The sequence below is a fragment of the Macaca fascicularis genome, chromosome 12 (genome assembly GCF_037993035.2).
Source record: "Macaca fascicularis isolate 582-1 chromosome 12, T2T-MFA8v1.1".
NCBI lineage: Eukaryota > Metazoa > Chordata > Mammalia > Primates > Cercopithecidae > Macaca > Macaca fascicularis.
Window position 1 is genome coordinate 56613718 of NC_088386.1, and position 16751 is coordinate 56630468.

General features: G+C 36.4%; 1 protein-coding gene across 11 annotated transcripts in view; it reads left to right on the plus strand.

Moving 5' to 3' along the window:
• TANK (TRAF family member associated NFKB activator) overlaps positions 1-16751 on the plus strand; it is a 105431-nt gene that overhangs the window by 56406 nt on the left and 32274 nt on the right. For all 11 annotated transcript variants that reach the window (XM_065525562.1, XM_005573302.4, XM_074009292.1 and 8 more), the window contains one exon: positions 15870-15978. In XM_065525562.1, coding sequence (XP_065381634.1) covers positions 15870-15978 — 109 coding nt within the window. The remainder of the gene's footprint in view (positions 1-15869; positions 15979-16751) is intronic.

Genomic DNA, 16751 nt, shown 5'->3' on the forward strand with positions numbered 1-16751 from the left:
AATCATGAAGAAAATGAAAATCTGAATAGACCTTTATCTAGTAAGGAGATTGAATCAGTAATCAAAAACTTCCCAACAAAGAAAAGCCTGGGATGAGATAGCTTCTGCCAAACATTTAAAGCAGAATTAATACCAGTCCTCTCAGTCTCTTCCAAAAACTTGAACAGTATGTAACACTCCCTTACTCATTCTATGAGGCTAGCATTACCCTAATACCAAAGACACTATTAGAAAAGAAGACTACAAACTAATATCCCCTATGAATATTTGCTATGGTTTGAATGTTTGTCCCCTCCAAAACTCATGTTGAAATTTAATTGCCAGTATAACAATATTAAGATGTGGGACCTTTAAGAGATGATTAGGCCATGAGGGCTCTGCCCCCGTGGGCATAATTAATGCTGCTCCAAAATGGTCGGTTTGACTCCTGCTGCCCTTTCTCTTTGCCCTTCAGCCACATGATACCTTCCACTATGTGGAAGATGCTAGTGTCTTGATTTTGGACTTGCCAGATACTGGTGTCTTGGTTTTGGCCTTCCCAGCCTCCAGAACTGTGAAGAAATAAATTTCTGTTCTTTATAATTTACCCAGCCTCAGGTATTCTGTTATAGCAGCACAAAACAGACTAAGACAATATTGATGCAAAAAATCTTCAACAAAACACTAGCAAATCAAATTCAACAGCATATTAAAATAATTACATACCATGACAAAGTGAGACTTATTCCTGTAATGCAGTAATGGTTCAGCATACAAAATTAGTCATGATATACCATGCAATATACCACGTTAACAGGGTTGAAAAGAAAAAACATGATCATCTCAATTGATTCAGAAAAAGCATTTGATAAAATTCAACACTGTTTTAGGATTTTAAAAAACACCCAACAAACTAAGAATAGAAGGAAACGAACTCAACAAAATAAAGATCATCCAACATAGGAAAAACCCACAACTAACATCATACTCCAGAGTGAAAGACTGAAAGCTTTTTGTCTACGATTGAAATAAGTCAAGGATATACTTCTATTCACCATAGTACTGGAAGTCCTAGACAGAGCAGTTAAGGAAGAAAAAGAAATAAAAGGCATCAAATTGGATAGGAAGAAATAAAATTATCTCTGTTTGTAAACAACATATTAAGTATAGAAAGCCCTAAAGATTCCACACCCAAAAAATATCCCACCTGTTAGAACTAATAAACAAATTCAGTAAAGTTACAAAATAAACATGCAAAAATCAGTTGTGTTTCGATAATTAACAACAAGCCATTTAAAGAAGACACAAATATATGGAAACATCACATTTTCATGAATTGGACCCTTGCCTTTCTCCATATTCAAAAATTAAAACAGATCAAAGACCCAAATGCAAGAGGTAAAAACCATAAAGACTTAGAAGAAATCATAGGGGGGAAAGGTTTATGACATTGGATTTGGCAGTGACTTGGGTATGACACCAAAAACACAGGCAACTAAGGAAAAAATAGTTAAGTTGAACTTCATCAAAATTAAAACTTTTGTGTGTCAAAGGACACTATCAACAGAGTGAAAAGGCAACCCACAGAATAAGAGAAAATATTTGCAAATCATATTTGGTAAGAAATTGATATCTAGAATATATAAAGAACTACAGCTCAACAACAACAAAACCTGGATTTAAAATGGGCAAGGGACTTTAGAGATTTCTCCAAGAAGTTATACAGATGGCCAATAAGCATATGAAAAGATGCTCAGCATCCCTATTCATTAGTAAAAACACAGTGAGATGCTACTTCACACCCATTGGTGTGGCTGTTATTCAAAAAAGCAAAATAAGTGTTGGCAAGGATATGTAGAAATTAGAACCCTTATGCATTGCTAGTAGGAATGTAAAATAATGCAGCCATTGTGGAAAATGATATGACAATTCTTTAAAAACTTAAACATAGAATTACCATATGATTCAGCAATCCTACTACTTTTTGGTTACATACCCAGAAGAAGTGCTAGCAAGGACTTAATTGGATATTTGTACATTCAGATTCAGAACAGCATTATGCACATTAGGCAAAAGGTAGAAACAACCCAAGTGTTCTTAAGCAGATGAATGGATAACCGTGAGGTGGTATATACACACAACATAGTAATATTTCGCCTTAAAATGGAAAGAAAATTTTACATGTGCTACAAAGTAGAACCTTGGAGATGTTATGCTAAGTTAAATAAGTCAGTCACAAAAGCACAAATATTGTATGATTAAACTTATGTGGGACACTAAGAATAGTCAAATTGATAAAGACAGAAAGTAGAAGGGTAGTTGCCAACGGTTGAGAGGGAGGAAGGAATGAGGAGTTAGTGCTTAATGGATATAGAGTTTCAGTTAGGAAGGATCAAAAAAGTTCTGGAGGTGGATGGTGGTGATGGCTGCACAACAATGTGAATTATTTGATATATATTTTAACATATTTTTTAAAACTCTATTACAAAAAAAAGAATTGGCCTAGCCTAGATTATCTTAGTAGCCATGTTTTATTGCTATTCAACTGTCACTCATCAGTTTGTACAAACTCACCAGCCTTTTACCACTCAGCTGTCTATACTCCAAGTCAGTTCTTCTCTCAGTGTTTCTTCCAGTTCACTGCAATTTGAGACTCAGAAGCTTTTCTTTGAGAAGTTAGTATGCTGTATCCATTAAGGAGCATTCTGTTCAGGAAAGACATCCAAGCATTCCAAATTGATAAGGGAGGTAAAGATAAAACAGATAAGTGATTTTTAAAGTATTATTGGCTTAAATTACAAAAGCACCATGTTTTTTTTTTTTAAGTAAACAAGATGTACAGAATATAAAGTGATAGTCCTCTCCCTCACTCTCTAGGGCTGTCCATTGTTAGTAATTGGGTATATATCCTTTCAGAGTATGTGAATCATATTTTTTCAAAAATGGAATCATTCTAATCTGAAAAAGATTTTAAATGTTTTAATGTCATCATCTTCTCCATTATCATCACTAAGATTTATTGAGGTTTGTTTGCCAGAGAGCTTTACAATTATTTAATCCTTGTATAAATCTAAGAGGAAGTATTATTTCATTTTTTGAATGAGGAAAATTAAGTGCAGAGAGATGAAGTAACTTGCCCACAACCACATAGCTACTAAGTTAGTAGAATTAGTAGACCTAGAATTTGAAAAAAATGTTTGACCACAAACTTCTTGTCTATAACTTCTCTGCCAAAAATTGTCAATCGTCTTTCAGGTTTGCACATATAAACCTACCTCATATCATGAATACCTGACAATACCTTGTACTACACCTCCTTCTTAAAACACTGTTTTTCTTTTTCTTTTTTTTTTTTTTTTTTTCGAGATGGAGTATCACTCTGTTGCCCAGGCTGGAGTACAGTGGCACTCATTGGCTCACCTCTGCCTCCTGGGTTCAAGTGATACTCCTGCCTAAGCTTCCTGAGTAGCTGGGATTACAGGCACCCGCCACCACGCCCAGCTAATTTTTTATTTTTAGTAGAGACAGGGTTTCACCATGTTGGCCAGGCTGATCTCGAGCTCCTGACCTCAAGTGATCTGCCCACCTCAGCCTCCCAAAGTGCTGGGATTACAGATGTGAGCCACTGCGCCCAGCCCTTACTTTCTATTCTTATATGAACCTTCTCATTTTTTCCTGTGGCTTGAGATATCTGTGACAATTAACTCCTAAATTTATATTCCTAGTCCAGACCTGCCCTCTGAACTGTAGACCCATATATCTCACTGCTACTTGGAAGGCACATTAAACTGAATATCCAGACCTGAACTTACATATTCACCATTTTTTCTCACCTGTACCATTGCAGGAGAGTAATGAGTTTAATAAGCTGCTGTGTGGAATAATACTACCTTTTATTTACCCTAAATTTACTTCACATAAATTTCAAAGAATAATCTCTCCTCCTACTACTAGCGTCCTGCTATTGATCACGAAGTATATTTATTTTACCTGGACCCTAAATAGTGTTTTTCTCCTTTAGTTCTAGACCAAATTTTCCATTGTTATGCCTAGGCTCTCTTGCCACCATGCTGTTAAATTGTTTTTTTTAGAACCTCTAGTCTTAAAACATGGCTCTTTTTAGCTTATCCTCTGGTACAGCCCTCATTCTAGACCATACTAAAATACCAGACAATTTCAGATACATAGAAGCAGTGCACTAATCTCAGATACACAGAAGCAATCTTCTTCCCTTCAACTTTTAAATTCATATTACTTCATAAATCAGAAAGGAAAATTAACATTTAATGAACATATTCTACAGGTGTTACAGCCCTACAAAAGTATGCATTGTTAGCTTTATTTTCAAACGAAGAAACCGAGACTCAGAAATGTTGATTTTCCAATCTAAGTTGCAAAATCTATGCTGAAACTAGGTTTATCAGACCAAAGACCATATTTGTTATACTAACCTAGCTAAGTCATAGCTCATTACAGGTTTTCAAACTGTTCTCTTCCCATTGCTATGAATAACTTAATATAGTCTCCTCTCTTCTTGGATGAATCCTTTCTTTGTGACTTATACATCGCTTTTTACCAAAAGAGGCTAGAGTATAATATTTAATATTTCCTTTACTCATCCTTCAATTTATCATGTGCCAGAGACGACATATGTGCTAGCAATTAAAAGATAGATAAAACAGAGCATGCACTTAAAGGGTTCACAGTCAAATATTGCTTATTCCATTTCTTGGCATGTGTAAGCATTCATACATACCCACACTAAGAGGTCTTCTGTTCATTCTAAAGTAGAGGAATCTTTTAATCACAATAGCCTCTGACCAGACAACTTTTAATATGCTTACAGAATAAGACAAAAGATTATTATGGCGAATATAGGGTGGTAGAGTTGATTTGACCCCTGAATTGGTTATTATGTAGGATAAGCTGTTACAAAGAGACTAAGAAATACAGTGCGTAAATATAAAAGTTGACTTTTGTCTCTGCTTGGCACAAAGACTCACGTGAGTAATCCCAGCACTTTGAGAGGCTAAGGCAGGACAATTGCTTGAGCCCAAGAGTTCAAGACCAGCCTGGGCAACATAGCGAGACCCTGTCTTAATTTAAAAAAGTAAAAAATAAAAAAATTAAAGTTCTCTCTTTTGTAGCAGTCCACAGGTGAATAGAACAGGGCTAGTAAGGCAGCTCTACCGTTCTTAAAATATGGTTTCCCTCTCTGAAGTCACAGTGGCTGCTCTCCTTATTTCCTTGCCAGTGAGAAGGGGAAGAGAAGTGAAGAGCAGACAGCTTTCTTTTAATGATGTTGTCCAAAATTTGTGCAGATTATTTCTGTTCACACCCTCTAGCCAGAACTTAGTCACATGATCACATGTAGTAGTGAAGAAGGCTAGTAAATATATCCTCTAGCTGGGTGACCATGTGCCCTGTTAAAACTCTATATTACTAAAAGAAAGAAAGAAAATGGATATGGGGAATAATTAGCAGTCCTTGCCACATCTTTTAGCTAACTAGTCTAAAATTGCTTGGAGAGTTTCAGGTATCACAAGACTCCATAATATGGAATTAAATATTTAATCAGTTTGTTACTCATACCAAGTTACTTGTCATCAATTTCTGCCACTGTTGCATGGGAGAAATTTCTGTTGCTTCGTTGACCATCTTTCCAAGAGAAGAATCAGTAATAAAAGTAATTAAAACATCTGAAAATGTTAAAACTGATTGCTACAAGTCAGATTACCATAATCATAAATGATTAGGTTATAGAAAACCTGCAGCTGGCCTCTCCGGCTTGTCCCAAGATTCTTTGCGTTATGTAATCAGAAAATAGAAATCTCTTTGTTGAGAAAAGAAATTTGAAATGGAATTTTTCTCTTCTTGCCCCCTCTTGATTAAAAGAGAAAAACTGACAAAGTCTTACATAGAAGGAAGCAATATCCTTAATTATAAAATGATTCAGATGCTGTGTTATATTAATTGCTTTTTCTTTGTACTAAGAAGAAAAGTAAAGGATACACAATATTTAAAACCATCCAATTTGCTAAGCTTATTGACTAGCCAGTAAGGCTGAAGAGAAGGCCTAAAATAAGAGTAAATTTGACTGTGGCTTTTTTATCATAAATTACAGATCTTCTCTAACGTTTTTCTGACAATAAATGTTAAGCGATCAGGACTGTTTTGTTGTCAAATTGCTTTATTCAGGAGCTAGTCTTGACCCATGTGAAATGTAAAGCTTTAACCCTAAGGCTTATGTTACCTCTAAAAGCTTGTAAAACATATTTTAAAGGATTGCAAAAGGCATAAAATACCTTTATTGTAGGTACTACGTTAAAAAAAATCCTTAATTTTCACATAAGATGTAAATGGCCTCATTATGGTTTACCACTCTTTTTTTCCCCCAACAACATATATACTCTATCCAAAGTGTTGACGGGGTAAAGTGGTTCATTCTGGTTTTTTCCTAATGAAGCTACTGGTATTAGAATAAAGGTGCTCCAGGTGGTTTCTGATCAAAGCTTTATTTCTTTGTTTTACATTGTCAGTACTTTGCCAGTAGATTCATTTTCCACGTTATCAGAATGAAAAATATTTGTATCCTTTCTTCCAAGGTTTTACTTCCAGAAATATGTCCTGTTGAAACTTTTAGTGAGGTATGTAGGATATATATTCAAGGAGATTGGTTAATAAAGAATTAATGATATTCATTCAAAAATATATTGAGCACCTACTATGTGTCTGGAACTGTACTAAGTACTAAATCTAGTGATAAGCAAACAGACATTCTTGCTTCCTGCTTCATGGAATGGTGGCACAGTCTAGTAAAGCAGAGACTAATCAAACAATCTCACAAATATAGCTTGAAACTCTGATCAAAGTATCAAGAAGAAAGGTAAATTGCTATTAGAATGTCTGTTGGAGACTTGACCTAATCCAGCAGGTCGGAGATTATCATTATATAATGATTTTTGAAAGGGCAGGTTTCGAGGGCTTTTTAAGTATAAGGGCCTGCATTATAAAGACCCATTGGCCTAAACGAACTTAAAGTATAAGGGAAATAGTGCAATGAGAAGAGTCAGAGGCTCTTAGTAGGGACTTGGAGACCATATTAAGGACTTTTGGTTCTTTATTCTAGGAGTGTAAGAAGCCATTTAAGGTTTTTTGGGGGACAAGGGTAAGGAGTAGAAAAAAAGTATGGAGTAATATGATTACATGTGCATTTTGCAAAGAACACAATGGCTGCTAGAGAATAGTTAGGCTATTGCTGCAGTCCATTAAGGTTGTGGTAATAGATTTAAGAGATATTAATAGTTAAGATTAAACTTGATACTTGGGGCCAGGCGCAGTGGCCAATACCTGTAATACTAGCACTTTGGGAGGCCCAGGCAGACGGATCACTTGAGGTCAGGAGTTCAAGACCAGCCTGGCCAACATGGTGAAACCTTGTCTGTACTAAAAATACAAAATTAGCCAGGCGTGATGGTGGGCACCTGTAATCCCAGCTATTCGGGAGCCTGAGGCAGGAGAAGCACTTGAACCCAGGAAGTGGAGGTTGCATTGAGTCTAGATCACGCCACTGTACTCCAGCGAGCAAGACAGAGCTCTAAAAGAGCAAGACTCCATCTCAAAAAGATAGATAAATAAATAAATAAATAAATAAATAAGATTGATACTTGGTAATGGATTGGCTATAGAACAAATAGATGCCAAAGATGGTCACAGCTTTCTGTATAGATAAGAGCACCGTATACCAAGAAAAGGAATACTAGCAAAGAACCAGACTTTTCAGGGGTAGAGAGGAGAGATGAGAGGGAGTGGTAATGGGGGGAAATCATCAGTTTTGAATATTTGAAGTGCTTTCCCCGGAACAGTTGACCACATAGATCTATAGCTTAGAAGAGAGATCTAAGCTAGAAGAAAAATTCGAGCTACTAGCATGGATGAGATTACCTAGGAAGAGAATATATAGCAAGAGAGGGCCTCATGTGAGCTAGAGGTACTTATAAGATGTGGCATAGTGGTTAGTTAGGGGCTTAGGCTATGTATTCAGGCAAGCCTAGATTCAAGTCTTAGCTCTACTATCTACTGGGAAAGCTTAATAGTTAAGATTAAAATTGATACTTGGGGCCGGGTGCGGTGGCTCACGCCTGTAATCCCAACACTATGGGAGGCCGAGGCAGGCGTATCACTTGAGGTCAGGAGTTCAAGACCAGCCTGGCCAACATGGCGAAATCCTGTTTCTTCTAAAAATACAAAAATTAGCCAGGTGTGATGCGGGGGAGGGGGCGCCTGTAATCCCAACTACTTGGGAGACTGAGGCAGGAGAATCACTTGAACCCGGGAGGTGGAGGTTGCAATGAGCCTAGGCAGATTATTTTGTACCTCTGTAAGACTCAATTTTCTCGTCTGTAAAATGTGGGAAATAGTCTCCTGGGAAGGTTGGTTTAAGGATTAAATGAGATAAAGAAAATAAAACTGATTTTGGTACATAGTATTTAGTGAAATTATCACATGATAATGTGTTGCTGAGTTGAAAAATGTGGTTGCAGAATAGTTCTCATTTGTGAAAAAGTGTGATACATATACACACATGTATACAGGAGTTCTGAAAGGGTATATACCAAAATACCAGTAGTAGTTACCTTTGAGGAAAAATGGAAGGCAAAGTAAGGGAGGATACTGCCACGTTTTACCTTGTACATATCTGTACGTACTTGTACATTATTTTTGTTGTGTTGGTGGTAGTGGTCATTTTGTTATTTGAATTTTTTGACAAAGGTGTGTGATTTTTATAACTTTTAATAGCCATTAATCTTTAATCATTTAGTCCATTTTGTCTCTTTGTAAACTTTGAAAAACCAGGGCTTGGTTTTTTGTTTTGTTTTGTTTGCTTGACAGGAATGTTTTTGATTCAATGGAGATGCCATACTGATTTCTCATAAACACCTGAGTCCTAGGTTACAGTGAACTAGAAAAAAGACTGAGAGATCTGGCTTCAGTGATAACCAGAGATTTTGTTCATAAACATACGTACTACATGCTCTGTGTCTTAGTCCATTTGTACTCTATAACAAAATACCTTATACCAGGTAATTTATAAATAATATAAATGTATTTCTCACAGTTTTAGAGGCTGAGAAGTCCAAGATCAAGGCTCCAGCAGGCTTGGCGTCTGGTGAGGGCCCAGTCTCTGTTTCCAAGATGGCACCTCGTTGCTGCATCATCTAGTGGAGATGAACAGTGTATTCTAATATGGCAAAAGGGATGGAGGGCAAAAAGGACTGAACTCTGTGTGAAGCCCCCTTTATAAAGGCCTTAATCTTATTCATGTGGGAGCAGCCATTATAACTTAATACCTCCTAAAAGGCCCCACTTCTTAATATCATCACAATGGGGATTACGTTTCAACATGAATTTTGGTGGACACACACTTTAAGATCATAGCATTTCACCCCTGGCTCCCCCAGATTTATATCCTGCACACATACAAAATATATGAGATACATGTATGTGATACATATTTATTCCATCCCAGAAGCCCCAAAAAGACTTACCTTGTTCCACCATCAACTTTAAACTCTAAAGTTTTCATCTAAACATTATCTAAATCAGATATGGAAATGAGACTCAAAGTACAATTCATCCAGAGACAAATTCCTCTCCAGCTATGAGCCTATGAAATTATACAGTTATATGCTTCCAAAAGACAACAGTGGGACAGACATAGGATAGACATTCCCACTCCAATATGGAGCAACAGGAAAGAACAAAGGGCTAACAGGTTCTAACCACATCCAAACACCTCAAATAAACAACAACAAACCCAGTAGGGCTAACATTAAACCCTGAAGCTTGAGTGTAGTCTTTAACTCCCATTTCTCATTTTGTGGACACACTGGGGTGAAAGTTGGGCCCCCAAGGCTCTAGGCAACCCTACTCCATCACATTGTCGGCTGCATTTCTTGGTGTTGGAGTTGCATGCCTTTGGGTCTCCCAGCCTGGAGTTGCACCCTGGTGGCTCTACTGGTCTGGGGTCTTGGGGTGGCCCTGCCTGGGCAACTCCACTAGGAATTGCCCTGATGGCAACTCTCTGCATTGGCCTCACTCCCACGGCTTTGGATATTATGTAGATACCTTGTTAGACAGGAACTAACATTTCCAAGGAGCATATTGCAAGACAAATACTTTATATATTCTGTCTCTTTCAGTCCTTCAGGTAAATATAATTTTCGTTTAAAGAGGAAGAAACCAAAGGCTCAAAGAGGCAAGTAAATTAATCAGGACCGAAACACAGGATTGTAAAATAAAAATAGTTTGTCACAGTTTACCACTTGGCATGCTGAGAAATTGGTGGCAGCACTGTCACCTAAAAGTAGATAATTAGATTGGAAATCTGATCTGTCAAATTGCAGATCTTCTAGATAAGTCTTGGTACTGGAGGGTGGGAACGTACAGGGCTTATAACTTAGTAGGCAGAAAACGGTTGAAGAAAGACCTGTGTAAGCCAGGATCTCTGGGTTGCTGATCCTATTTGATCTCATACTTTTTAAAGAAAACCCAAAATTGAAGTTGATTCTTAGCTTACCAAAATTTCAAGATGTATTTTAATTAGATTGTGTCTAAATAAATTAGTTTCTATCTAAAGTGCTATGTATTAGGATAATTAATATTTAATTATCTTCCTTCATGAACTGTGGAGCTTCCTATGGAGAACATTTGTGGTAGCCATGCAAATCCTTCAGTAAATCTTTCATTCTCTTTGTTAACCTTGGAATAATTTGAAAAGTTTTTAAATTGGGACTATTTCAGTTTTTTTTCAATCCACTCAACATTTATTAAATTCCTTAATAAATCATTGGAGGAAAGCAGTGATATTTTTTAGAATATTGAAATTAGTTATTGAGGAGGAGAAGAAATGTTTGACTTAGAATATTATAGATGACTTAAGGGCACTTAAACTTTTTTTTCCCTAGGTAAGAAATAAGTGCCTTGGAAAATACAAAAAAAAAAGTTCAATACCAGCAATAGGAAAAAATTCAATTTATTAAAATTCTATTTTAATATTTATGATACTCACAAAAACTTAAACAGGTATCTACACAAAATTATAGGAAATATGCTGCCTTCGTTTTGAAGAGGAAATATTGAAATTTTGCCTGGATAAAAGGGTAATTTTTAAAATAAGCTTTTTTTTTTGCTTATCATAATCCAGAGTATGGGCAACCATTTTTAATAAATTTAGGATGTGTGCTCTATTTGATCACCAGTGTTTTAAGTTTTACTTTTGAACACTAAGAAAGAATACAAAGTTAACCTTATGGGCTAGGCGTGGTGGCTCATGTCTGTAATCCCAGCACTTTGGGAGGCCAAGGTGGGAGGATCACTTGAGCCCAGGAGTTTGAGACCAGCCTGGGCAACATAGCAAGACCCTGTCTCTATATAAATAAAATAATAATAAATAAAATAAAATAAAAAACAAAGTACCTTATAGCACAAGTACCTAAGTACCTGTTTACCTATTTAGATGCTGGTAGACCACTTGTTTTGCTAGTCTTTGAAACTGGAAGGAGTGTCAAATACACAGAAGCCAGAGTCATCTTGGCCAGATGGTGTTTGATACAGATGGATGGTTAGTTGTCATGCAGATCTCCTAGTTGGTAACTTGTTGCTGCCATCTGACTCAAAGAATCATTCACACACACTGGCTGTCAAAAGCATCTTCTCTTCTGTCTGTTTTAGCTGTCATGTCTGTGCTCTGTACAGAAGTGTTGACAAGACATTGCTGTTGTACATTTTCAATGTGGTTGTTAGTGAGTTTTCTGTTTTGTGGGGTCTTTGATAGTGCTAGAATGTACTTGCTTTGTAATTGTATTTAAAAAAAAATACTATGATGGTACAGCAATAATCTGACCTTGTAAAAGGACTTTTCAGGTTTTAAGTTTAGGCAGGTATGTTCTGTGAACAAAAGCATTTAATAAAAGGAAAAAAAAAAAGACTAGTTTCGTTTAGTTTCCAAACAGCAAATAAACCAAATTCTACTGGTTGTTTCCCAGTTTGATGTAATATTTCCTTTTGGACTTTCCATCTGACAGTCTGTGGTCAAAATCTTTATACTCTTTTCTGAATATGCATTTTCTCAAATTGCTACCTTTTTTCTAATAATATAAGCTTCCCTTTTTTTCCAAAAAAAAAATCTTCAAATATTACCTATCTTTTGCATCCATTTTCTCAAACTTAATATCCCTTTGTTGTATTTACCTACTGACCTTGTTTCTGTTTTTACTGTTTCCCTTAGAGAAATATAAGCAAAGGCATTCCTCCAGATCATTTCTGAAAGCATATCTGTTTCTCTGATACTTCTTTTTTTTTTTTTTTTAAGTGAAAGTAAGTTTATTAAGAAAGTAAAGGAATAAAAGAATGACTACTCCAGAGGCAGAGCAGCAGCATGGGATGCTCAACTGTGATATTTCTTTAACAACTTAATTAGTTTGTTTATTCAACTAATATTTACCAAGCATCCCAGTATGTGCCAGCCACTCTGTAATACTCTGGAGATACCAGGAGGAAATACCCTCTACCCTTGAGAAGTTCAGTCTAGAGGGAAATCAGACATTAGACAATTAGACTAGAACACTGTAACTGCTAAATGTAAGTATGTGAAAAGTGTAGGAGGAAAACATGGGCTCTTGCTGTTCTATTTCCTCTATTATACTTCCAGAGTGTTGGTTTTTAAAATTATTGTAGACTTTGCTCAACCTTTATAATACTTTATTAAGTAGCTTAAGAAGTAGTTAAAACTTCAGCTTGAAATAGCCATTGATCCATTAATTTTTCCTAGCTGTTGAATACATTTTCAGGATTATTTATTATAATATCTTATATGCAGATGTGCTAAAGTATGTTTTTTAAACCAGAGAATAGAAGATAAAAATTAACTGGCAGAAGCTTTCTGAGTTGGTTTCAAAAGAAAATATATGGTTTCTTCATCAAGGTGGGAGAAAAAGACATAGAGACTTGAGTAACATAGACATTTATTCTGGACCTGTCTCTAACTTGCTAAGTTTTTTGGACTGGTTACTTAATCTCTGGACCGTCTAATGTATATACCTATCAAAATAAAGTGAAAAAATAGGTACTTATTGATTGATGTTTGTGAAGAACTTTGAGTTCTTGGAGAAAGCTTTAATTAATGCAGAAATATATAGAGAAGACTCTTAACTTGTTTACTGATTCTTCAGCCCTGGTGGTGCTATGTAACCCAGATCAGTCTAAGGTATTTAGAATTTGCTGTAGATTTTTGGGTCCTTCATTCAGTCAGCTTACCACACTGTTTCTAGGGGGTTGGATGTGAATTTATATAGAAATACGATGTCTTATCCTGGGAAGCCAGGCCCTAGACTAGACTTGGGTATCAGTGATCATTTCTGAGACATAGTCATTGGACATACACTTCAGGTAGACCCACATGATTCATTCTTCTGTTCACAATAATAAAATGTAATTGGAATCCGTATTTCCTTTTTAAATTTTTCAGTGAACATATACTGAACATCTCCTACGTATAAGTTACTTAATCTATATGAATTCTGTGGGGAGTGTGAAACTATGTAAGACTGCCTTTAGGCAGTGTGCAAAGACAACGCACCACATGGGTTGCTTATCAGCTCTGTCAGTTATTCATATTTGAACTGTATTACTTATAAAAGTTCAAATTTGGGAAAATGTATTTAGCTTTCGTTTTTTTTTTTTTTTTTTTTTGAGACAGAGTCTCACTCTGTTGCCCAGGCTGGAGTGCAGTGGCGCGAACTCAGCTCACTGCAAGTGCCGCCTCTCAGGTTCACACCATTCTCCTGCCTCAGCCTCCCGAGTAGCTGGGACTATAGGCGCCTGCCACCACACCTGGCCAATTTTTTGTATTTTTAGTGGAGACAGGATTTCACTGTGTTAACCAGGATGGTCTCGATCTCCTGACCTCGTAATCCACCTGCCTCAGCCTCCCCAGCTTTAATTTCTTTTTTTTTTTTTTTTTTTTTTATTGAGACAGAGTCTTGCTCTGTCGCCCAGGCTGGAGTGCAGTGGCCGGATCTCAGCTCACTGCAAGCTCCCCCTCCCGGGTTCACACCATTCTCCCGCCTCAGCCTCCCGAGTAGCTGGGACTACAGGCGCCTGCCACCTCGCCCGGCTAGTTTTTTGTATTTTTTAGTAGAGACGGAGTTTCACTGCCAGCTTTAATTTCTTAAGCTAATTTATATTTGCTAATCTATGAACAGCTGTGTAATTTATTAAAATTTTTAAGTTTATTGGTCTCTGAAAATAATAGAGCTTCACTAATTTTGAACTTTAAGAATCAGTTTAGGCCGGGCGCGGTGGCTCAAGCCTGTAATCCCAGCACTTTGGGAGGCCGAGGCGGGTGGATCACGAGGTCAGGAGATCGAGACTATCCTGGCTAACATGGTGAAACCCCGTCTCTACTAAAAATACAAAAAACTAGCCGGGCGTGGTGGCGAGCACCTGTAGTCTCAGCTACTTGGGAGGCTGAGGCGGGAGAATGGCGTGAACCCGGGAGGCGGAGCTTGCAGTGAGCCGAGATCACGCCACTGCACTCCAGCCTGGGAGACACAGCGAGACTCCGTCTCAAAAAAAAAAAAAAAAAAAAAAGAATCAGTTTAAAGTCAAATAGTATCCACTGAATATCATTCTGAGATTATTAGAACTTCATTTTCATTTTATATTTCAAGGAATTTGCAACTTAAACATTATTTATCCCTCCAGGGATAGAAATTGGTTAAAGAAAAAAAAAAGTTCTCTGTTACTGTTTGGTGATACGTTTTTAAGACTGTACTAATTTGGTAATTGTGATACAACAGTTTCAAATTTGCTTGAAGGTTTGCGGCATCTGTATTCTTCAGTACAAACTTGTGTCTTATTTCATTGCTGTATTTTCACAGTCATTGTAATAAAATAGCAAAATGAATGGATTAACAATATAAGGGAAACTATGGCATTTAAGATAGACACCAAAGGTCAACCATGGTGTTCTCTTAATTTCTTAAAACTTAGCAGACAAGTTTCTGGTCATTATAATTTTATAATTTGTATTTGTCCCTTTGATTTTTATCAACACTTCCTTAGTGTTTGTGTACCCTAAAAATAAATTTAGAAGTGTGTTTATTTGAAAGACACAAAATCTTAATTTTTTAAGTTAGTGTGTATTTTTTAAAAAATCATTTTAATATAGTATTTGTTGTTTCATTTGTGCTTTTTTTTTCTTTAAGGAATAAATGCTAAATTACAGTTTTGATCCTTACTGAAGGATCAGGAAATCGTAGATTGAATCCTTGACTGATATGTGTTTAAATAAGATAATCCTTTTTTTTTTTTTTTTCCTGAGACGGAGTCTTGCTCAGTCTACCAGGCTGGAGTACAGTGGCGCGATCTCGGCTCACTGCAAGCTCCACCTCCCAGGTTCATGCTATTCTCCTGCCTCAGCCTCCCAAGTAGCTGGGACTACAGGCGCCCACCACCATGCCCGGCTAATTTTTTTTGTATTTTTAGTAGGACGGGATTTCACCGTGTTAGCCAGGATAGTCTCGATCTCCTGACCTCATGATCCACCCACCTCGGCCTCCCAAAGTGCTGGGACTACAGGCATGAGCCACCGCGCCTGGCCAAATAAGATAATCTTTAAAACTTTTACGGTGCTTTAAGTGTCTTCAATCACAAATGTTTGTAGCAATTACAAGTACATTCCTGGAGCCAGTTTGTATCTCATAAATCACAATACCTGCAAAATGACAATGTGGGCAACTCATATCTATTTATATTATTAATGGATGGTAAATAATGTGTTCATGTCTGTCAGTAAATATCAGGCTAACTGGTTTTTATGTCAGCAGACTGAGAACTATGAGCAGAGAATACGTGAACAACAGGAACAGCTGTCACTTCAACAAACTATTATTGACAAGCTAAAATCACAGTTACTTCTTGTGAATTCCACTCAAGGTATGTGCATGTTAATTTTTTATGTATTTCTAGAACCTCTTGGTGAAAAGTGTAAGCTGAGTTCTTCTGTTTTATTCCTTCGTTGTTTCTCAGTAGTTTTGATATTATAACTGTGGTACAGTTATATGTTACATTTATTTAAATGAACACTTGCAGGATATGGGAAAGTGGACTTTCACCTATACTATTCTATACTATACTATACTATACTATACTATACTATACTATACTATACTATACTATACAATACAGTGGAACTCTAAGTTTATAAAACTTTCTAAAAAGCAATTTGCCAGTAAATAGCAGCAAAAGCTTTTGAAAACATCCATGCCTTTTGAACCAAAAACTCAAGTCCTAAGACTATATCATGAGAAAACATTTGTTCAGGTACTCAAAAATATATATGCAAGGATGTGTATCGCAGTATAATTTCTAATCATGGAAAGCTAGAAACAAATATTCAATAGTTACAGTGATCTATATGAATAGCTATGTAGCCAAGAAAAGTGATAATAAGTATTAACTTGTAAGAATATGTTGATGATATATAGCAAAATGAACGAAGCAGGATACGTAAATAAGTGTTATTTTCATTTATGCAGAAAAAGGTGATTCTTGTGTGAATTTATGTGTTTAGGAACAGAAGTATTAACTGGAATAATTCACAGGTGATAAAAATTTGGGTAACATTTACTTTTTATTCTTTTTGGCTGTCTGCATTTTCTAATTTTCCTATGATAAGCATGGAGTCATAATACAAATAATTATCTTAA